A 24,003-nucleotide genomic window follows, 5' to 3' on the forward strand; every position below is an offset into this window, starting at 1 on the left:
CTTTTTGCTGGTCTGGGCTCTCAGAACATGGCGGCTGGCTCTTTCCGCAGACCAGCCTGCGTTTCCCCAGGGCTGTCTCTGGGGCCAGAGCTGGGTGAACATGGGCCCCTCAACCTCCACCCACATGCACCCCAGGCCCAGCTGGGGAGCCTGAGATGGCCTCTTGGCCACCACCAGCACATGCATTAGTAATATCCACTGATCCTGCTGGCCCTGTGCCCTGTTTCCAGAGTGGGGCAGTAACCGGAGCCCAGGTGCCCCCTGCTTTCCAGACTCCACCCTATGGTGGGACCATCGGATACCTCTTCTTTTCCTGGTCCTCGATCTCTGCATCAAAATGAAAAGCAAAGAAGTTATTTCTCCTCCGACATCCTGAGCATTCCTTATTCACATTGTCACTTCTTTCAGAGGTTTCCCCAAGATGCAAGTGTTAGGAGGTGACCTGGGAGGCCTCTTAGGGCACCTTGGCTGAGGTGCAAGGCCTTCTTGGGCTGGGCCTCAGTTTCCTCACCTGGAGTGCTCACGTCTATTCTGAGGCTGGAATTCTGGGGTTCTGGGACTTGGTCCCTGCCCTAACGGGGGTTGCAGTGGATGGTGGGGGACATGGCAGGGCCGCAGTCAGGCCACAGCAGGCTAACTGTGTGTGCCAAAGAGTAGCAGAGGCCCAGCTGCGGGGGCTCCTCAGAGGGCATCCTAGACCAAGTAGGTCTGGAGGATGGTAAGAGTCAAGGAGAATGGCGGGGTGCAGGAGGCACTGCTCACACCCCAACCATCCTCTGGCCCAGGAGGGAGGGAGGAGGCTTTGGGAAGCTTCTCTCACCCTGGGCCTGTAGGAAGCTCCTCTTCCCTTCCCAGGGGCGGAGGTTTGGGCCCTGCCTCTCCCCCTGCACCACCCTTCACTCCCACAGCTGCTCTGGGATGTCCCCAAGGGACTCCAGCTCTGCGCTGGGGCCTGTGACCTGTCTCTGGCAGCTGTCCTTGGGTGGGAAGGTCCTGGCCACCCCAAAATGCCTCTCCTAGGAGTCCTGTAATTCTCCCTGTGAGAGATAGGGCATTGTTACCTGAACACATATCACACTGGCGAAAAAAACACCTCCAGGAGTGAGGCCTTCGGGGAGGGGATGGATGGTCCTGTGCAGGAAGGGAAAGTTTGGGGAGAGGGGGTATATCCTAGGTGGGCAAGTGGGGGTCTGGGGCAGCCCAAAGGCACTGAGAAAGTGCAGACAAGAGGGAAGTGGGAGGGCGGGGCCAGCCCAGGCTCCTTGGGTGACCAGCTGTGTGACCTTAGAGAAACCATGACCCTCGAGGGCAGCCAGCCCACTTCCTGCTCACCCACCCATGGCCCTGAGTGTATCTCAAGACTGGCTCTGAACAGAGCTACCTTTACCTGTGGAGGCTGACATCTGGGTCCACAATGGGTATAGGCGGGGACAGAGACACGGGTCTCGGGGCAGGATGACCAGAGCGGTCTTCTCTGGCTGAAGCTTTCACAAGAGCCCAGAGTTTCAACTGACTGCCCAACACCAGGCTCTGGGGGTCAGGACCAGAGGCCTCGCCCCAGTGCCCACCTTGCCTAGTGGCTGCAGCTGCCCAGCATCACCACCCTGGGCCTGGGGATCCTGGTGGTAGAACTGGGTTCTGGAGAGATAAGCAGACAGATGGTGGGAGCTGAGACCCTGGACCAGGGTGAGGACGTGACCCACCCTCCGAACTTGGTTCTTGTTGGCCCATCCAGGGCACCAGGCCCCTGGGCAGGAGGGAGGGTATCAGAGAGAGGGGGCGTGCCCCAGCCCAGCCAGGCTCAGAGGCCCGGCAGCAAGCGAGGGGTGGGCTCTCTCCCTGGAGGCTCAGGGCCCCCCTGTCCCGAGCTTCCCAGGCAGCCAGCAGAGCAGCCTGAGTTTCTAGCGCCCGCCACGGCCCTGCTAGTGCACTCACAGCTGAGAGGCAGCCGTTGAATAATTCAGCAGCGCTGGGTATCTTGATTCCCCATGGAAGGCCAACTGCTGGGCCCACAGGCCTCCACCTGGGCAGCGAAGCAGATTCCGGGCCTCCCCAGAGCTTCTCCACACCCCGGAGGGTCTCACTGGCTCTCTCACCAGGTCCAAAACTGCTCCTCCACCCTGCTTTCCCCACAGCTGTGACCCTGCCAGAGCCATCTTTGTCATTTCCCTCTCCTCCATCCCATGTCACCAAGTCTTTCCAATTCCATCTCAGAAACCCCTTTTTATGAGATCCATCTTCCTGGCCTCCACCCTCGTGCAGACCAACACCATCCTGGAGCCCCGACAGACCCTGGCTGGGCTCCCCGCCTGCAGAATAGCACCATTTGCCCTGTGCACGACTGCTCACATCTCCCCTGCTTCCAGCGCATTCACGGTTCCCACGTCTCAGGAGCAAGTCCCGCTTCCTACCCTGGATCCGCAGCTCCGCCTGCCTCCCTGGCCCTGCCTGCACCTCCACCCCTGCGCCTTTCACTCCCCCTACCCCCTACTGTAGGATCTGGGAACAATGTCTGTGTGGTCCCCCTCAGGCTGTTCCAGGCTCTCAGCATTAATTTAGGTCTCTTCCTCAGCCTGGGATATGGCCCCCATCCTCCACCTCCCCAGCTGCCACTCAGCTCGGAAGATGCAGCTCAGGTCTCCTCCTCCAGGGAGACTTCCCTGAGCATCATGGCCCCATGCCGCGCTGCCTGTGTCTCCATCACAGCCCTTTCCGCAGAGTTTATAACTGTCCAGTTCCCGCGTCTGTCTTTTCCACCAGGGTATGGAATATAAGTATCTACCTTTCCTTAGGTGTTTATCAGGTATTCTACCCTTTCTTTCTTTTTCTTTTACATTTTTCATTTACATCCCTTTTTTTGGTTAAGATACACATAACATAAAATATACCATTTTAACTGGTTTGTTCTGTTTTAACTGAAGTGTACTATTCAGTGGTATTAAGCACATTCACAATGTTGTGCAACCATCACCGCTATCCATTTCCAGATCTCATGCTCCTCTCGTCAGATGGGACTCCTCTCCTTATCAAGTCAGGTCAAGGCCCAGTTCATCCCCGCCTCCTCCTCCATGCAGCCCTCCTGCACACCTTGGCCTCACCCTTCTTGCTGAAGGAACACACATGGAACAATCTGTCACCTATTTATCTCCTACCTTGGAGTGACTACGTGGAATGTGGGTGTCGTTGCATTGGCACCGTCTGCTCAAATAAATTACAAACTGTTTGGGATGAGGGCCTAGGTCTCTTATGCTTTCAGTTACACCCCCTTCCTCCCTGACCCATAATGCAAATCTGGGCACACAGAAGGATCCAGTAAGTACCAGGCAATGGAAGTGTCTAGCTGGTATCACGGCCTGGAGGGACATCAGATCATAGGACATTTGCACCGTCTCTGCCAGGTAGGAATTGAACTAAGCTGCTAGAACTGGCAGAGACTGCCAGTGTGTCCCCGGAGCTACTCCTTACTAATAGAACTCAAGCGTTTTAGAACCCAAATTTTTAAAATATAAATCACAATACTTTTACTTAATAGCAGAACTTTAAAAAACTTCTATTATGAAACATTTATTATCTACTCAAAAGTAGAGAGGATGGTATAATGAACTCCCGTGTACCCAGCACTCAGCTTCAGCAATTGTTAATACATGGCTAATCCTGTTTCATCTATTACATCCCCACCCACCACTGGGTTATTCTGAAACAAATCCAAACATCATATTATTTCATCCATAAATTCAATATGTATTTTTAAAAGGTAGTCTTTGAACATATATATACACACACAATATAAAACAATACCTTTCTCACCTATAAAAAACTAGAATAATTTCTTAATATCATCACATACCACTAATTGTTCAAATTTCCCCAATTGTCTCATAATTTTTTAAAGAACTGACTGTTCCAACAGATTCCCAAAACACGAGGTCCACATATTGCATTAGTAGAACCCCAGTTTTATTCAAGGGGGCAATGTGCCCAGCTGAAGAAGTACATTTCCCCCACTTCCCTGTGCCTCAGTTTGGCCAAGGAGGTATAAGTGGAAGCGTGGAAGAGGCTTCCAAGAAGACTCCTTAAAAGGAGTTGTCAGGTGGGAGATAAAGACCTTTTATTCTTCCCTCCTTCCTTCTTCTTATTGCCTAGAACTTGGAATATGATTTCTGAAGATCTAGCAGCTCTCCTGGACTGTGAGGTGACATGTGGAAAGTGGAAGCCAAAGCTAGGATGACAGAGAGTAGGAACCTAATTTCCCACTCCACTGTTATTTCTAGTCTATACTATTGAGTAATTTAATATTAGGTTCAGTTGTAATAAATAGAAAACAAAACAAACATTTTAAAGCAGTGACTTAAATATGATAGAAATTATTTTTCTCTCTCATATAATGTAAGTGTTGAGATAAGCAGTCCAAGGCTAATACAGTGGTTCCACAAGGTCATAGAGTATTAGATATCTATGGCTGTGTAACTACACCCCAAACTTAGAGGCTTAAAACTACAAACACTGCTTCTCTGTTTCAGTTTCTGAGGGTTGGGAATCTGGGATTCATGAGGCCTGGGCTGCAGTCATTCCTAGCTTGACTGGGTCTGGAGGAGCCACTAGTTTATGGCTTCAATTCCCAGTCATGTGGGTCTCTCCAAAGGGCTGCTCAAAACCGATCGGCTGACTCCCCGCCCTAGAGCGAGAGGGCCAAGACAGAAAGAAGGAGCAAGACAGAGGGCGCTCAAGGTGGAGGCTGTGGTCTTCCACTGGGTCTCAGAAGCAATACCCCCTAGGCCTCTCTTATCCTTCCTGCCCCTTTCTCCTGCCCTTGTGCTCCAGGCCCCCCAGTGCTCCTGCCCTGCTGCCCTGCCCCACCTGCCCCTGCAGCCTGTGCCATTGTCCCTCCTTGCCCAACCCTCTCACTTCTGCAGAACACTTCGGGCCCCTGTCCACTACTGTCTCTCTCTCTCCTTTTCTGTATTTTTGTTTTGTGCCTCTGACGCCTGACTTGGCCCCAAGCCACCATTCAATCTCCTTTCCCTCCATACCTCCAGGCCAGCTAGAACCCTGAGACCGCCCACCCCCTTCATCTTCCCCCAGATCCGCTCCCACCTCCTTGCGCATCCCTGGCCACTCCCTTACCTGGGCTGCCCTGCGCCTTTCTCTCTTTATACAACCCCTTCCCATCCAGCCAGGCCGTGATCAAATCCCTTCTTCCAGGAAGCCCCCTCCCTGTGGTTTGTGGTTCTTTCGAGAACTTTATTCCTCCCTGCCCAAAAGGTCAGTTGGGGAGGCCAGGTCAGGCGGGGTAAGTTGCCTCTTCCCTTCCGGGAGTAACAGAGGGTTTGTAGAGTGGCGGGCACAGTGGTAGTACGCACATCAACTTTGGTGCCTATGTGCTGATTTCCCTTTCTGCTCTGGGGGCTCTTTCCCTAGAGGGATCACGTTGAAGAGGTCTACATCCCTCGCCTCTGGGTCCCCACCCACTAGCACAGGGTCCTGGCTTCTGCCAGGACTTTTCTATCTTCAGCACATGAAGCAGAGAGGAGGGATGGTTAGATTCAGGTCGGGTGGCCGGGCAGTCTGCTGGGGTGGACTTGTTCTGGCCGGGTTGCTCCCGAGGCCGGTCTCCGAAGTTCCTCAGCTCCTTTCATTTTCCAAGTCTGGTCTTAAAGCCTTCCAGGAATTCTGGGGCCCCACCTTGACCTTCCAACAAGCCGCTGCTTACTTAAGCACTCTCATCTGTCGCTGGCCACCAGGAGCCACGGCCAAAGGGGCAGTCAGGCTGGGAGGCTCTGGATCCTACTGAGATGGGCAAGGAGGGTCAAGGCCAGGGGAAGGGGGGGCGGGGGGCGGCCTCTGCGGCACTAATGGGGGACCCCGGGTGGGGCCCATGTCTCAGGCTTGTGTTTGAGTGACGTCGTTGGTTTTCTTTCTGGCAACTGCAGGGCACCTCGGCAGGTCCAAGTGAGGTCTCCCGCGGGCGAGACGCCCGGAGGCCTCCGGGTCCCACCCGGGCCGGCTGAGCGGGCGCAGGGGCTGAAGGGCGGGGCCTCCCGGGAGCCAGGGCCGCAGCGCGAGGCCCGCGCGCCCCCTGGTGGCAGAGGTGGGGGGATGCGCTAAGATGGCCGGGGCTGGGCCGCGCCCCTCCGCGCCCCTCCGCGCCCGCCCCGGGCCCTTCGCCCCAGCTGGCTCGAGGAAGAGTCCCCAGACTCGTGGAGGAGCCACTTCCGTCCCCACAGGGGACACCTGCGAGCCCTCGGAGGGACTGTAGCGTGAGATCGCGGGCTCTAGCCAGCAGCGCGCGGCGGGGCACACGGTCGGGGGCGCCCTCGCGTCCTGGAAGCCACGCCCCCGGGCCGGGGGGCTGCAGCGGCCGGACCCAGAGGGTGCCCCCCCTACCATCCCCGGCCCCGATTCGCCCGCGGCCTGCGGGCTCTGCACGACCCCAGAACATTCCCTGCAGAGGGTGAGGTTATGGGTTCTGCGCCAAATCCCTCATAAAAGTCGCTTTTGTGGTTTATTTGCGTGTCCTAAAACTTCCTGCTCTACCTGGAGGCTCCCAGGGCTGCACCGTCCAGTAGGTGGCCACGACGAGCCACTTGTGGCTCTTGAGCCGTACCAGGTGGTGACTGAGGGACTGAATTTTTCATCTTATTTATAATTAACTTAAATTTTAAAACAAGCAGTGTACATTTTTCTGTAACCCAACTTTGTTTCGGTAGGACTACGTGTTACCTTTAACGTTGAAAATGTAAGCGTCCAAATTGAGATGTGCTGTGTAAAATACACACTGGATTTCAAAGAGTTAGTACAAAATTGAGAATGCAAAATATCTCATTCATTTTTAAATAGTAATTACACACTGAAATAATATTTTGGATGGATTGAGTTAAATAAAACATTAATTTTACTTTGTTTTAAAAGAAACGTGGCTATTAGAAAGTTTTAAATTATTTATGTAGATGGCATTCTAGTTTTATATTTCTGCTCTAGGGTTCAGTCTGAGTTTTATTTTCTGACTCCACTGCAGGGCCCAGAGGGTGGGGTCACTGCTATCAGTGGAAATGGGGATGTGTGTAGGGAAAGGCCCTGACCCTCAAGGACCAAGCCCACAGGGCCTCTGGGCAGGTCAGCCAGGCTCACCTGGTCAACCAGGAGGCATCTCGTAGGAGCCCCAGGTGGCAGAATGAGGCTCACACAGACACAGGTGCCCACAGCCCCAGTCGAGCACGGAAAGAACACTCATCTGTGGCCTGAAGATGTGGGTCAAGCATTGGCTGTGCCATGAACTCTGTGTGCCCAGGTCTCTTGGCACCTCACAAGGAGTTAATGTGAAGGGGCCAAGTCCTGGTCCACTTCCAGAGGGGCTCCCACGGCCAGTGTGAGGATCACAAGGGGAAGGCCTCTCCGGCCACCGCTGATGCTGTCTGTCTGTGGAGGAGGGCACTGTGGAAGACTTTCACAAGTTTCTGGAATGCTGATTTGTTACCAGCACATTATTTTTTGAAATCTGTAGAAGAGCATCTTTTAAATGCTTTGTTCCACACTTTTACATGCACGTTAGTAGATTGTGGCAGGCACCTGATCCACTGTTTATAGAGCTGGAGAGAACAGAACTTAGGCTGAAGCTTCTCAAAGGGAGCTGCTAGCTCTGCGCTCGCTGACTTAGGTGGTAGAAGCCAAGGGAAGGGGAGCTGAGAGATATCTGAAGGCCAAACCCCACCGGCTGTCCAGCAGCCCCTTCCCAGGTTAATTGTCAATGATGGGGCAGCCAGAAGGGCCAAGTTTGTCTTTCAGGGAGCTCAAGTCTGTTCCTGCCAGCCCCGTCATTTGACACCAGAAGCCAAGTTTGAGCCCCAAAGAGCTCTGAGGAGCCCAGGTCCACAGAAGTGCCCCGGCTCTTTTTCAAAATTAAACATCCTTCATTATAGACATACATGCGTCTACCCCACCCCCCCCAACACACACACACAAAGTGAGGGAGAAACGCCCCTGTGTCTTTTACCTTCAAACATTAAATCCCTAGTAAGGGTACCTCTGCAGTTCTAAGAAGTTCTGGGTGCACAAACCCTACCATGTGAGGCACTGGAGAGCAGGGTTGGCCCAAGGTAGATTGTCCCAGGCTCACTCGGGCATCTGAGTCCCTGAGAAACCTGTGGGCTCCTCATAAGCAAGGCTGCTCAGTCTGTCAGGTGGCTCCCGGGCCTCTGCAGGTCCAAGGATTGTGAGAGCCAGACAAATCCTCTTTGCCCTGGTTCTAGGTAGGGAGCAGAAAACACCAGGGCCCAGTGTCACAGAAATTTATCCCCTGGGGTAGAGAGCAGCCTTCGGAGATAAGAAGAGCTTAAAGTAAGTAAAAGTTCTGGGGCTCTGAGCCCATAACTTTCTGTTCCAGGACAGTATGTTTCAGAAACCCTGCATCCCTCTTCTCAGGAAAGGGGCAGTGCCTCAGGCAGGCAGTGGAGAGCCGCCTGCCACTTGGGAAGCAGCTGGACTGAGGCTGAGAGGTAAGAGTGATGCTGGGAGAAATTACTGGTGGGGGAGGGACCCAAGCCCCACTGGATGCACTGAAATTCCTCATGGTTTTTTTTTTTTTTTTAAATAAATAAATTTATTTATTTATTTTTGGCTTTGTTGGGTGTTCGTTGCTGCGCGCGGGCTTTCTCTAGTTGCGGCGAGCAGGGGCTACTCTTCGTTGCGGTGCTGCGGGCTTCTCATTGCGGTGGCTCCTCTTGTTGCAGAGCATGGACTCTAGGCGTGTGGGCTTCAGTAGTTGTGGCGCTCAGGCTCAGTAGTTGTGGCGCTCAGGCTCAGTAGTTGTGGCGCTCAGGCTCAGTAGTTGTGGCGCACGGGCTTAGTTGCTCCACGGCATGTGGGATCTTTCCGGAACAGGGCTCGAATCTGTGTCCTCTGCATTGGCAGGTGGATTCCCAACCACTGCACCACCAGGGAAGTCCCACTCATGGGGTTTTTAAAAGCAGCTGCCTGCGTGAGATCAATAGGATGACTGTTCACATGTCCCATAGATCTAATTCTTTCAGCTGGAAAATGGGTGCTCTAAATTCCCAAAGGTCTTTGGGTCCTAAAACTCTAACCTCTGGTCTTGAAACCTTGGTGTTTTTCAGGTTGATATAATATCCTCTCTCAGGATACTGAGTCCTATGATATGGTTTCATTTCAGAGCCTGGATGGGGTTCTGAGTCACAAAGTGTCAGTCAGAACCTACTAGTTTAGGGACCACATGTTAGAGATAAACCTGAGGCCCATAGAGCTCAAGGCCACACAGCTGGTTAACAGAAGAGATGGCGCCAGGACTCACAGCGCTGGTTCCGTTCTTTGGTCCACTGTGACCTTGGCTGAGGAGTTAGTGAAGACCAACAGCAAAGCCTTCTGTTGACTGTTTCGTTTCTGAGCACTGGAGCCAGGGGAGCTTGAGATGTCTGTTGGCAGGGTTCCTGGGTGGCCTTACCCTCCTCCTCTGGTGGATACAAAGCTGTGCCTACAGTCAACTACATCGGGATGCAGTAAGGAAAAAAAGGAGTGTGGGGGAAATGAATAAGGAGAAGAAAACAGTGGAAGAGAGTTGGAATGAGGGCATGTGACCAAAGGACAACTTTTCCCTTTGTCTAAAGGGTCTTCTAACTAAATCCAGCAAAAGTAAATAGACTAATGAGGCAACATCGCCACCTGGTGGCCGAAGAGGACATATGCTTTTAGAAAGGAATTGAAATGTTGGGCTGATCCAGTGATCAGATTCAGATGCAACACCCACGGCTTTCCCCTTCCTTGTTGATGCAGATCAGCCCCAGCAGGAAGCTGTACTGTCTGTGAATTCCAGACCAAGTGGGTACCCTTTACTCAGCATTAGTTAACAGGGTCTAGAGGTTTGGGCTGAACAGCAACACAGGAGCCATACCTGTTGATCCACATGGGGGTAGGCGGGGTCCTCCAGGCTACAGGACTTCACAGAACAGATGGCTTTTCAAGGCTCTGGTAGAGAAGCCTCAGAGCCAGCCCTGTTTATAGCCAGCAGTCACCTGCCACTCCAGGTATAGGGGTAGGGCTCTTGTAGGCAGGGCCTCTCAGTTACTACCGCCTACATATGACACTCGCTTCCCAACCTAACCCAGTCACCTGCCTCATAAGAGATTCTCAGTTTAAAAAAAAAAAAGCAAGCCATCGTCTGCTGCTCAGAGGAGCCGGATGAATAGGGAGGGTGTTTTAAAATATCGGGCTTAGTAATCATGGGGGCTGTTATCTTATTGATCAAGGTCCAGCCATTTGCCAAGGTATATACACATTTTATTTAAAAAAGTTTACAGTTTTCATTATACACAACTATTAAGAGGTTATAGTCAGAGGAGGCATTTGTCCTGTTGACAGAAGTGCCCACTAGATCATCACAATGCAAGGAAAAAGGTGGAAGGGAGGAGAGGGGGCAAGGAAAAAATAAGTGATAAAAAGCTTAGATTTCAATTAAGGGCTGGTAAGTCCCTTTTATCTCTTCAAGTATCACACAATATGTACCAAATACAATCAGTAAATAATGGCCATTTCTTCCCAAGCCCACGGCCAAGATGAATATTTGCTGAATTAAGAGTCCTGGCCCTTCCTCAGGTGAGTGGAGAAACTGCATACCTGAGGGTTTACTCTCCCTTACCCCCAAGGGGCCTCCACTCCATTCAGTCCCTAATGGAATCACCAAGGTGTTCAGTGGCCAGAGAAAATATGAACATGGATTCAGAAGTCCAAAGAAATGCAGGTCTTTGAGCCCAATCAGAAATGATTTGATTTCAGTCAACAAGGCTGTGAACCCAGTCAGGAAGTTGGTGAGATGAATAAAACTTTTAACTTTTGTTAATGGCTTTCACTTTTCTAATTGAGTCCCTAGAACACAGAAGGGTCACATGCCATTTAAAGTCAAACACTAGTTCCCAGAAAGTTGGTATCTAACAACTTCACTATGGGGGCTAGCAGAGGATCTGTCTTTCCATGAGTCTCAGCCATCCCAATAGGAGGTCTAATAAAAAGCAAGTGTCAGGCCAAGGCCAACTAGGGCTTCAGGGAGCCTTGTGAGGGAAAAAATTCCTTCGAGGGGAGACACTCTTCTGGAGCTTAGATCAGCCAGTTGGCAATTAGAACAGCTTTTGGAGTGGAAGAAAAACGTTAGGTACTGGAGAGATATATGGCAACTTCTGATAATTATCTCACTAGTATAAAACGCTGGTTGAAACTGCACAGTAACCTCAAGGAGCGCGATGCGATTGAAGACAAAAGAGCAAAAAAGCCAGTGTCTAGGTTGGCTACCTTAAAACGCAACCCACGAGGCCCCAGTGCTGGGGCGGCTGGAGGGTAGCGGATTGCATGCTGCTGTGGTGCAGCCATCTTGCTTTCTGGTGTTTGGCGAGAGCTGGAGCTCAGTCATTTGAACAGGGGCAAAGAATGGCTTGCGCTGGTAAACCACAAGGCAGGGTTTCAAAAATGATGGGTACTAGGTAAGGGAAGGGAAGGGAAGGGAAACTGCCAGAAGCAGCTCTGACCTACCACCACCACCTTTAAAAGCAATAATGTGCAGCCTTTCTGAGGGGCTCTGAATGCTTCTCTGAGTGTTATGATGGGACAACGTGGAAAAGCTTTTGGTGTCATACCACCCCCTGCTCCAGACTCACTCTACCATCTATTACTGGGGGCCCAGAGTCCTCAGAATCACAGCCAGGCCCTCTTCCAGCTTCCTCTCCTACTCCTACCTCTCCCAGGCACAGGGAAGGGACAAAAAGTTAGTGTAAGAAGGGATTCTGTTCAACGTATCAAAAGTCAATTTCCCAGTGGAGAGGAAAAGCTCCACACAGAGCCAAAAACATGCATGGGATCAAGGTTAGTGCCCAAAAAGGACAGACTTGCACAGAATGAGAGGGTGCAGTGTGATCTGGGCAGCAATTTCCAGGAGCTTCCAGTGCTAGCAGAGAAGCCTAGTTACACCTTTATCACACAGACTTGGATGGGCGCACACACACGTGCATACACACTGTAGTCATACTCAGATCTGCTTCTTAACCCCTGCAACCTCCAACAAGTCTTCATTTGGAAATTCTGCACCACCAGATTCCTAGTGCTGGAGTTCTCGATCACAGGCAAGCTGAAGTCTTTTTGTTAGAGAAACATGGATTTAGTCAGGGAACAGAGCTGTGGCACTGCTCACATACCTTCCCTAAACTTGGTTCTACTAGTTTTTTGTTTTGTTTTGTTTTTTGACAAGATTAAAAGCAATTATTATCTGGACATTATTTTTTTTGAAAGGTAATTAGAACACTATTGTTTATACAATATTGAAAAAATACAGTTTTTTATTGTTTGAACTCAAATCACCACCCAGCACTTTAAGCCTACCCTAAGTCGCACCTACAAATAACGGTTATAGCACAAGCAAACTGCTAATTCAGCAGGTAAGCAAGTTAGTGCCAGCAGAGACCCTCCCTCCCCCAAAGTAATGAGAAGACAACGTGCTAGATAAGAGTTAAAGTACTCCATTACATGTTAAATAGTTAATACTACCCTTCCAACAAGCCACAAATGCTAGATAGATAACTCAGTACGGTTAACTAACCACAGCCCTACATAACTGCACTTTTAATTTTTTTTTTTTTTAAAAGAAAACCTTTTGCTTCATGCCCGTAATTAACATAAAATAAGTACATTCTTTGTTTTTTATTTAGGAAAATAATCATGCTAAAAGCAAGTTGTACTTTATATAGATTTTCAAAGAAAAGATTGATTGTGCTTTTTGAATAAAAAAGATAGGGTATCTTCAATCTCATTGACTCAAATCTTGTGGAATATAGCACTTATAAACTAAAAACACACAGAGAGAAGGATTAAATTATCCCAGTAGGACATTCAAAAATCATCTCGAGAAGATTTCAGGATTGGCTAATTTTGCTATTGTCCTACTGGTTGTGTCAACCCCCCCCCCCCGCCCCCCAACTACTGTCTGAAGTTCTCCAAATTCAGCAGGCAACACTCAGATCTGAAAGAAACTCTGCCAGCAACCTGGACATATGGTTAGCTGAGTAAACATTTGATTAGCAGGCATTTAAACTGATTTCCTCTTAACATATACAGGAGAGAAAATTCTCTTCCTTCAAAACCTGTTCTACATCATATTTCTGAATCCTTTCCTCCTATTCAGTCTCACTCTGAAAAAAAAAAAAAAGCTGTGTTTGTTTTTCCCATGTAGAGTCACTTTGGGTACAAAAACCTTTATTTGTTCCAATTATTACTCATTTTAAATTTAGAATGTGAGTTGGGTCTAAAATACCTATTTCCCACTCCCACGAGCAGACGATGACCCGGCTGCTGCCAAGAGCAGCAGCAGAAGGGAAAACAGAATCAAAACCTGAACGAGAGTACCCAGGAGTCACAGCCACCAGTAGGGTCTTCTTCCCAAGTCTAATGGTCCACTGAGTGGCTGTCCAAGGAGGAGGCCATCTCTTGGTAGGTGAAGATTAAATCTGCAACCTAAGCACAATGCACACACACCAAAAAGAAAAAAAAAAAACCCAAACCCCACAACCATCCTCAAATATAAAGCTCTGAGTCCAGGGTAGCGGTCTCACAGTGGCCAACAATAGGATGAGGATGTGACTCTGCACGTGTTGGATGAGAGGAAACATCTTCCCAGTCACTCTTCTCCTCCTGTCCTGTCCTCTCAGAAAAGGCCTGGATTACAAATTCTACCCCCAAGAAAAAGAATCAGATTCAGAAAACATTTCCAAAAGGTTCTCCAAAGCAAAACACTTGTGGCTGCAGGGCCTGGTAGCGAGAAGGGCAGGAATCTACATATAAAAATGTACTTAAAATCCAAGTCAAAAAAATTGTTTTAAGTTTCAATACTCCAATTAGCTCCCTGTTTTATACTGTTACTCCACAGAAATGGGGCCACCTAGGATGCACAGGAAGAAGCAGCTCTGATTCTGACATGGCTGGCTCTAAATGCTCCCAAGCAGGCCTTTTCCTCCCCAATGTTTTCCTTTCCAGTTTGAAAAAGCACTATTCTATCTTCACATCCAAGAGCTGGTTGGTTTGGTTTGTTTCTTTGGAACCATCAATAAAAGAAGCAACTTTTTCCTGTTATTTTTACTCATGTCTATCTATCAGAGCGGCTGTTTCTTTTGACAGTTCAGTAGCACACAGGCTGACTTGGCTAAATGGACTTATGAATGCATGCATTCGGACCGCATATTGCTACCAAAATGGAATGTGGGAATATGCTATGCACCTCAGGTTGAGAAATGACCAAGAAATCAAGATCTAAAGGGTGATATATAATATATATATATCAATGCTATTATTCATAAAAACCTTGTTTAGTAATAAAAAAAATTGCTTTGTTTAAATATGAATATTATAGTCTGCTTCTCATGGTTAGGAAATAATAGTCTTTCTGAAAAGCAGGTGCTTTTTCTACTACAACTCCATATCCTGGGCCTCATCTTCCGAAAAGTCAGACATAGAACTCTCCGATGAACTGTCTCCGGTGCCCTCTTCCTGCTCTTTCAGTGCCTCCTCTGTCGCATATTTCTGGATGTACTCTGCACAGGGGGTTGGGATAAAGAAAACACAAGGATAGTGAGCAGGCAGGCATGTGCTTCAGCGACCCCAAAGCTGGCAAGTCCCAGGGAGGTTCAAGTTTTCCCTATTCGGTATGGGCAGTAGGGAACAGACAATGACAAAGATGACAGTTATTATAGTCACTAAATCTAAGGGGAAAATTGTACAGGGAGGTGTCTTTGGAGTTCATGCATTTCGCCCCCTTAGTAAGAGAGGCAAATCTGAACACTTGATTTGCAGGGGAACACATACACTGCACCGCCATGCTAGATCTTCTTTGGGCCATTACCTCCCACGTGGATGTGTACAAGACAGCCGACCACCCTGGGCCTCGCCTGCAAGGCTCAGGAAGGTCGGCAGACGTCCAGGACGGTGTCTGGGGTTAACCAGGCCCCAGTTTTCCAGCCAGGGCGCTCTCACTCTCTCCTTGTTGCCTACTGATATGGCTGCACTCCTCCAAACTTGATGGACTGGGGAAATGTAAACCTCACATTTTCTTTTACTTTCTATGTTAATAAAACTATTCACCCCCCATATAGAACAGGACTAGTTATGATTCCATAGTAATTTATAAGGAAATCCCCCATCATTTTTAGATTTGCAGTTATGTAATTACAGTCAGCCCAAATCTATTATTTTAGAAATAGATTTTAGTCTAAACAGATCCTGCCTGTCAGGTTTTTGAAGCAGCTGGTGAAGACAGTCTCTCAATCTGCTCGGGAATGAGCTGCTACCTGGGGACACAGCTAGCCTGAGTGACTTTACCACCTATTAATTTATTTACCTGAAGATTTATGATGCTATAGCCTAGGCTGTATCTGCTAGCTGAAAAAAATGTTAAGAACTGCTGAATACACAATTAAACGTTTTCCTAAAACTCTAGGTGCAGATGGTTTTTCAAGTAAGTAGCCTACACACAGTATGAAAAGACTGGACAGAATCCTATCCAGAAAAACACATCCTCACGTCCGTATGCTTTGTTTTTCCTCCTATGGAGTTGCAGGGACTAGAAGAGAAGGTATATGGGCCAAGTCTGAATGATGCAGTGCAGGGCCAGCTAAGATTATTTTCTATATTTTCAAAGGGCTGTTAAAAAGGAAGAAAGAAAGAAAGAATGAGTATGTGACAGAGACCATATGTGGCCAAATCTGGGCCTTTACAGAAAAAGTTTGCAGGCTTCTGACTTACACCCCTACAGATTCATTAGAGCAAAATTTTATGCTGAGATAATGAGGTTTCAAAAGCCCCTGGCTAGGTAGGAACTTGCATTCATTTTTTTGAGAGTGAGAGAAATGTTTACTAAAGCCTTAGAAATTGTATTTTTACTCTCTAATGGGTTGGCTACTTTGTTTCTTCCTTTGTAGAAAGAAGTTGCTGCACTTTGACACTGCTCTTGGACACTGCAAGTTGACACTATCAGCCTTCTTCAGTATATTCAAGGAGACCAATGTGTATTAAGTGCTTATTGGGACAATGCCTTTCAGGAGATAGAAAAATGAAGAGCAAGGTCACTAATGAGCAGGAAACACAGACAAAGATAAAAGCAGTTAGGGGGTGAAGTGCCATCAATGGGAAGCAGGAGGAAGGGACTGTGGGCCCTGAGAGCCAGGAAGGCAGTATCTGCACTGACCCTTGAAGCAGCTCTGGCAGCTGCAGCATAGGAGACGCCACTCCAGGGGAAAGGCATAGACAGCCTCGCCAAAGCACAGGGTAGAAGGAAGTGGCTGGGATGTTAAAACACATTAAGAGAGAACTACATTTGTTTTCTTTCTTTTAAAAAATCTGAAGCAAGTAAGGCAAAATGTACAGGTTTTGCTATAGTTGGATAGTGGGTACGTGGTTAAGTCACTCTGTTTTTCTGTATGGTTGAAAACTCTCCCTGAAGAACTAACGAAGCAGATACAGTTGGGTATCTGAAATTCATCCAATTTGTGTGTTACATATTGATACATTTAGAGGAGTAAAGGCAAAGATGTAGATCACACACAGTGACAAAGAGCCCTGAATGGCAGGCTAAGATGCCACTCAGGAAAGGTTTTTGAGAAGCGGCATATCTTTAGACAGCTCCAATGGTGCCCCATCCTACAGACAGTCCAATATTTACAAGATAAAATAGCACCAACTAAATATGAATCATGTTCATGGTAAGAAAAGTTACATACACTGACCTCTGATGTCAGGTGTGGAAACTGTCTACCTGGAGGGGATTATCTAAAGCGGTAAGGGGTGAATTAGCTCCCTAATGGGTGGGGGATGGAGAGAGGGGCCGAAGGACCCAAATCTTATGAGAATGATCACGTTTAGGAATGGAACGAGAAAAGTTTTCAGAAAGGTAAGGGGTAAAATACCAAAGCTGCAGAGAGGAAAATGGGTCATGAGAAAAATCCAAATGATTAAGAAGAGAGGAGGACTTCCCTGGTGGTGCAGTGGTTAAGAATCCTCCTGCCAATGCAGGGGACACGGGTTAGAGCCCTGGTCCGGGAAGACCCCACATGCCGCGGAGCAACTAGGCCCATGCGCCACAACTACTGAGCCTGCACGCCTAGAGCCCGTGCTCCGCAACAAGAGAAGCCCCTGCTCGCCGCAACTAGAGAAAGCCTGCATGTAGCAGTGAAGACCCAATGCAGCCACAAAAAAAAAAAAAAAAAGAGGAGAGAGGAGGGGAAACAAACAGCAGGACTCCTAAAGGAGTCCACAGGAACAGATAAAGGCTTCTGACATGGGGATACCTTTGACTTATGGGGGTGGTGGGTAACCAGGAGGAGAAGGAAGACCAACAGTGCTAGGAGGAAGGGGATAAATGGAGAACAAGATCATGTTGGTGGGGGGACTGGGTCTGAGAAATAAGATCTCTTATTTCCTGTAGGAAGAAACAAAGAAAAGATTGGGGGGGGGATATATATAAAGGTAGGAAGCTGGGGTGAGCTCAGGTCTGATAGTCATGATCTTCTCAGATTACTAAGGAAGTGATAGCCAACACTAATGTTTCAGAAATCTAGAGCCCCCTAAGCTAGAGCTTGCTGTTCAAAGATAAAAACGTAGGTTAGGTTCCTTTTGTAACTGGGACTATAACAGATATGTACTAAAACAGGAATAGTGTTAAATAGAGGCATAATGAATATAAGAACTATAGAAATATGCTCTGCACAGAGATATCTGTGGGTTGCAGACACTGTTAAGTGATTCTTATGTCAAAGTAAGACAGTCTCATAACAGAATTTTATCTGGTTAAAAATGAAATACATGTTTTCTTGAATTATGTTTCTTTGGCTATGTCAGTGTTCTGGTTACATAAATTAGATATTAACTTGCAAAGCACCTGAGACCTAAGTAAGTTAATTAGAGTAGATTTATTTTTACTTTATCTCAACAAAAAGTACCAAACAATACCCTAAGAGACCAGGGGAGAATGAGAAGATGAAGAAAAGGAAAAACTACTGTTCAATAAATAGGCCCAGATGCTCCCATCCTGTCTCATACTTTCATATTTAAGAGTGAAGACCTATGCATTCTGGGTTCTCATAAATTATTTCTACTGCCATCTCCTGCAAATGTGCTCAGAGGGGCTGTACACTTTGCAGAAGCTCATGTTCTGAGCTGCTATGCAGATGAACGAGTCAAGCTAAAAATTGGGTAAATACCAGTGCCTGCCATTTGTTAAGAAGAGTAGGCCTATTTTCATGGACTTTGAATTCCTCTCCTATCTGGTGGAACTTTATGTATCTAGACTTTTCACTATGAAAGTTCTCAAACATACACAGAGATAAAAGGACAACGTGGTGAATGCTGGTAACCCTGTGTGTAGCTCTAGCTGTTCTTTCACAACCACATTTTCATTTTAATGAAATTCGTGTCCCATTAGCCTGTAAACTGAGAATGGGAAAACAGGATCCTAAATCTTAAAGGATGAGCTAACTAGTGCTACTACTATTTGCACATTTCTAAACTTTACTAGCACATTTTAAGTTTTAATAGAAAAATCCATAGCACCAGGGCACTGGGGCCAGGTATCTGCAGTAGAAATGTGCCTTAGATGTAAACTACCCAAAATGTAAGCAAATCAGTATGGGACCAAGAAAAGAAGCCAGTTGGGTAATTTTTATTCAACAGGTAAAATGATATAATAAAACAAAGTCTAAAGATGAATTTGGTAATTATTTCCCAACTCCCAAAGTTAATTGCTGTCCTGAAGGGCCAGGATGATTCCATTTATAAGCCCATGTGAGACTATGCCTTTCAATTAATACTTTACTCTCAAGTCCAATTTTCTAAGACAAGAGGAAGCAAATGAAAGCAAAGGTTCTTTCATATAGGGGGTCACAGGGATTTCTGGCAGTGTTATGTCTACTACCACCCAACTAATAAGTCTCCCACTTCCTCATCTTTCCTTTTTTGCTCTCTCTCTCTTCTTTCTTGCTGAAACCTCCAGCTTTCTAAAGGTGTCTCTGACCCTTGAACCTACAGAGGCTAGTGAGCTCTGCTCCAGCCCACAGCTGTCTCTTTTCAGGCCTGAGAAAAATTACAAGTAACTAAGAAGGGCTTTTAATGATCAAAACCTAACAGACTTTTAAGTTCTTCTGTCTTCAGGCTAAGCTATTTGCCTTACCTTTAATTTTCTGCTTGTATTCTTCTGGTCGATGGAGGTACATAGCTGCAGCGTCACCATTGAGAGGATCTATGGGGTTGGGATAGGCCAACAACTGGGGCAGGAAGGACTCAAATATATTGGTAAGATCTGAAAAACAAGCAAGAAATATATCATGCACGGAACAAGCAAGTTCACCTAAAATTCACTTGAATTCAGTAGTCAACATATTTAACTACACTGATATTTTTTCATAAAACAGTGGTCCATTACATGGGACTTAAATTACATATTCCTTTCAATACCAATTTTTAAATTTAATTTTAATTTGAAGAACCAGGTAAAGGTACACTTGATATTCTCTTTGAAAGGCAACTGTCCCAATTCGAATTCACTCCACTCTGTAAACTGAGATTTTAGAAATACTACATGGTTTACTAAAACTTGTACCCCAATACTGTACAGCACTCTACATTCTTATAAAGCGAGCAGTTAATTTCTTAACATCGCCATTTTCTACAGCTTTGAAAATCCCCACTCTGAAAGTATTCAAGCACCAGATCTTAAAAGAACTGAATACAATTATATAGGCCTTGACATTTAATTCAATTCTCCTAACTTCTAATGGAGGTAAATATAACCAGTTTTTCAATTATTCTAGGTAATGAGGGTAGGAACCTATATGAACCACTTAAAATCATAAACAATCATAAGACAGATAAGCACCAATTTACTGCTTTTATTAATAATCATTTTAATAAACATTAACAACTCCCTTCTTACTAGATTCAGCACAAGGTGCTGGGTGTACATCTACATACACAGCAAAAACAACAAAAACCCTGCAGTTACCTAGTGTTTTATAAAGGAAGTAGGGCTTGAAAACCTGTAAAATAAACCACACATCCACATAACTTCAGAGATGCTCTAACTTCCACTCTATTTGCTGCTCAGTTAGCAGACAGTGAACTGTGGAACCTTAGCGCTTCCATCTCTCTGCCCACTCTAGTTACTCATCATGTTTTATAAAAAACGTTTCTGTTTCAAGAGGGAATGCTGAAGTATAGTAGCATAGAAACTACTCTTCAATTTATTCTGCTTTTTTAATGGATTTTGTTTTAGAGTGAGCACTCTCATGCAGTGTTGTAAGTGAATGTTTGTCAAGCCATGTCACTTTAGATTAATGATTCTCAGCCAGGGGTGATGTTGCTCCCCAGCGGCCACTTGGCAATGTGTAGAGAAATTTTTGGTTGTCACAACCGGGTGGGGCAAGGTGTAGGGGGGCCACTAGCATCTAGTGGACAGAGGCCAGGGATGCTGCTAAACATCCTAGAATACAATGCACAGGATAGCCCTTCACAACAAATAATTATCTGGGACCAAAATGTCAATACTGCTGAGGTTGAGAAACCCTGGTCTAGATAAAAGGGGTCAGCAAACTTTTTCGTAAAGGGCCAGAGTAAATACTAATTTAGGCTTGGTGGGCCACATTTGGCCTGTCACAGCTACTCAACACTCAGCCCTGCCACTAGCACAAAAGCAGCCATAGATAATAGATAAACAAATGGGTGTGGCTGTGTTCCAATAAAACTATATACAAAATCAGGCAGCCAACGTTTGCTGACCTCTGCTCTAGAAATCCTATGAAAAGCAGATCATCCTTGTCACTATAAGGTTAAAAAACTGAGCAGTCAAAAAAAACCTAGAGCTGCACTATTCAATAGAACTTTCTGCAATGATGATAATGATCTGTATCTGCTACCAATATGGTAGCCATGTGGCTACATGTGGCTACTGAGCATGTGAAATATAGCTGGTTTGACTGTGAGGACGGAATCTTTCATCTTTAATTCTAATTAATTTAAATTTAAATAACTACATGTGACTAGTAGATCCCATATTGGACCACTCAGGTCTACAGAGTGATATATGGACTGTGCTGGCTGTACTTCATGACAGCCAGCACAGTCCTACTCTCATGCACCAGATACTGACACAGAGCAGGTTTACCTTCAACCCCAAGTTAGGGACTTGGTATTACCGATAAGGCTAACTTTCCAAAGAACCACATTAATTTAAAATTCCCACGTACCAGGAAACAAATGCAGAGATCCTTAATCAAAAAAGCAAAACAAAAATGATCTTCCAACATAACCCCAACCATCTGTGGCAGGATTTTCACTGCTGTTTTACATATATATATTTTAAAGGAAGCAGCATATTTAACAAACCAATAACTATGCATGGTACAAAATCATTGAAACTATTTGTAAAGGCTAAGGGACAGAGAAAAATGCTTATGTTCTAATGCTGAATAGAGAAAGTCTGTAAAATATTATATTCTCTAGAATTACAATGATGTACACCGTATGATGCATAAAAATATTTTAAAAGTTATACATAAGAGTATTTTAAAAGTTATGTCAGACTTCCCTGGTAGTCCAGTGGTAAAGAATCTGCCTTCTAATGCAGGGGACACAGATTCAATCCCTGGTCAGGGAACTAAGATCCCACATGCCGTGGGGCAACTAAGCCCGTGCACTGCAACTATCGAGCTTGCATGCCTCAACGAGAGAGCCCATGTGCTGCAAACTATAGAGCCCATGCGCTCTGGAGCCCACACACCACAACTAGAGAGAGAAAACCCGCAGGCCACAACTAGAGAGAAGCTCAAGCACCACAACGAAGAGACCATGCACTGTAACGAAGGATCTCACAGGCCTCAATGAAGATCCCGTGTGCCGCAACTAAGACCTGACACAGCCAAAAAAAAAAAAAAAAAAAAAAGGAAAATAATAAAAAAAAAAATTAAAAGTAAATAAAATTTTTAAAAAAGTTATGTCAAAGCAGAAGTCTTGTAATTTCTACTTTTCACACTTCAAATGACACTTTACTTTTTTTACCTTTAAAAATAGCATTTGCATATAAATGTGTCCTTTCTACTTTTGCATATGTTTGAAACATTTAATAAAACATGGAAAGTCTGAAAAAAATTTTCCTCTCTTTATCCTTAAGTGGGTGGGTTATCAAGGCAATGGTAGAAAATGCTAAAAGGTAAGCAAATTAAGAAGAAAAAACAAGGGGTGTGAACCCCAAGTTTTACAAATTGAACATGATCCCAGAGCAGAGAAGAGTTATAGTAACACTAATATTAGTAACAGTAATAGTAATGGCAGCAAGAGTTTACACTTACACAGCCCTTACTACAAGCCAGGCCCTGTAAACACTTTACGTATAAACTCTTAATTTCACTACAGCCAATAACGTAGGTACCATTACTATCTCCATTTTGCATATGGGGAAAATGAGGCACAGAGAGGTTAGGTAACTTGTCCAAGGGGCTGGGTTTCAAACCTGGGCTTATGCACTACGCTGCTTCTGTTAGTGGATAAAAGGAACACTGTCTCAACCATGATGGCAAAAGCTCCCCACATCTCTGCATCAAAACTGTATACCCTCAGAGATGGCCACCCTCCTCCCCAAAGTTTTTCTTTCTCACATGTTCAAGGCCAACAGGATGGTCTCTAAGCAGAGAATGTTCAGGAGTTTCTTGGCTGAACTGTCAGGTATTTCAGAGGCAGTGTGCTTCAAGTAGCCCAACCACAGGAAGTAGCCCATGGCCATGCACAGATATTCACACATAGTAAACTGGGGGCCTGGCCTCTCCTGCCACATCAGCATTATAGGTGCTGCCCCCAAAAGATTAACAGCTGAATGTTCCTATCAAACAACAAAAAACTTGAAAAAAAAAATAAAGTGCAGGTTTTACTTTAAGTTCAGAAGCACTTCAGGACTTGAGAAATATTGCAGACAACATGTCTCATAACTAGGTGTTTCATGTGTTCCAGGAAAAGATTTTATACCCCTCACCACTACTTTTAAGTTTTTCAAGCTACCAATAAGTGGCTTTGCCTATGTATTTGTTCCAAACAAATAAAAGAACCCTCAATTTAAAAAAAAACCCCTCAATTATTGGTTTTTCCTTCCTGTGTCTACTGTCTTCCTACATCAACATACTTTTGATCCATTTTACATATGTGCTGAGTCACACCTCTAAAACAGAAGAGCAGAAAAGGAAAAGTACGCAGCCCAGTTTTGGGTGAAGATGACAGCTTTTGAAGGCCAGGATGTTGTTGCCATGGCCATTTTAAAGCAGTAAAGTACTCCTGAAAGCGGCTAACAGAATGACTACCATTGAGAGGGTCCTCCCCAAAGAAACATCTCTCAAACATGCAAATGTGCACAAAATCTTCTTTCAAGATAAATATTCTAGCAGAAGAGACATAAACCAAGAATGAAATAAAGATACTCATCTTCAGAAAAATCCATAATAAAATTTTTTCCCCCTAGAATTGTTAATAATATAAAACATCTATCAGTTCCAAAGTCTTTTAAAAAACACTGACCTTCCACTTTTTGAAAGGGAGAGAACCAGACATGGATCGCACAATCTAGAGATTACAGTCAGCTGCCCCCATTACTGGATGCCTTAATTTTTAAAGAAAGTCCAAGATCCCTGAGAAGTATGGTTTACAATGAGCAAACAGCTCTTACTTTTGCCTTGGACTAAATCAGCACTTACCAAAATGCAGTCCATTAGGACTGATTCTTCAACCTGATCTTACAGTATTAATGTTAACAATATTACAACACTCATAGTTCAGCTTAGGCACATAAACTAATGATTTATATCCATATTTAATTTTTAAAAACACTCAAATTATACTTCTCTCTCATCAAAAGCAGCATTTACCCCACTCAGTCTACAGCAATGGTTCTTGGGCAAGTTTAGGTCCTGGTTGTTCGTCCATTAAACTTACCTGCAG

The 24,003-nt window shown here is 45.9% G+C and overlaps 1 protein-coding gene across 2 annotated transcripts in view; it reads right to left on the reverse strand.

Moving 5' to 3' along the window:
• Positions 1-10,265: 10,265 nt before the first annotated feature.
• UBE2H (ubiquitin conjugating enzyme E2 H) overlaps positions 10,266-24,003 on the reverse strand; it is a 102,605-nt gene continuing 88,867 nt past the window's right edge. For both annotated transcript variants that reach the window (XM_082399259.1, XM_082399258.1), the window contains 2 exons: positions 19,199-19,327; positions 10,266-14,573 (listed from right to left, as the gene is read on the reverse strand). In XM_082399259.1, coding sequence (XP_082255385.1) covers positions 14,449-14,573; positions 19,199-19,327 — 254 coding nt within the window. In that variant the 3' untranslated portion in view covers positions 10,266-14,448. The remainder of the gene's footprint in view (positions 14,574-19,198; positions 19,328-24,003) is intronic.

This window comes from Balaenoptera borealis (assembly GCF_965194805.1).
Source record: "Balaenoptera borealis genome assembly, chromosome: 7".
Lineage (NCBI taxonomy): Eukaryota > Metazoa > Chordata > Mammalia > Artiodactyla > Balaenopteridae > Balaenoptera > Balaenoptera borealis.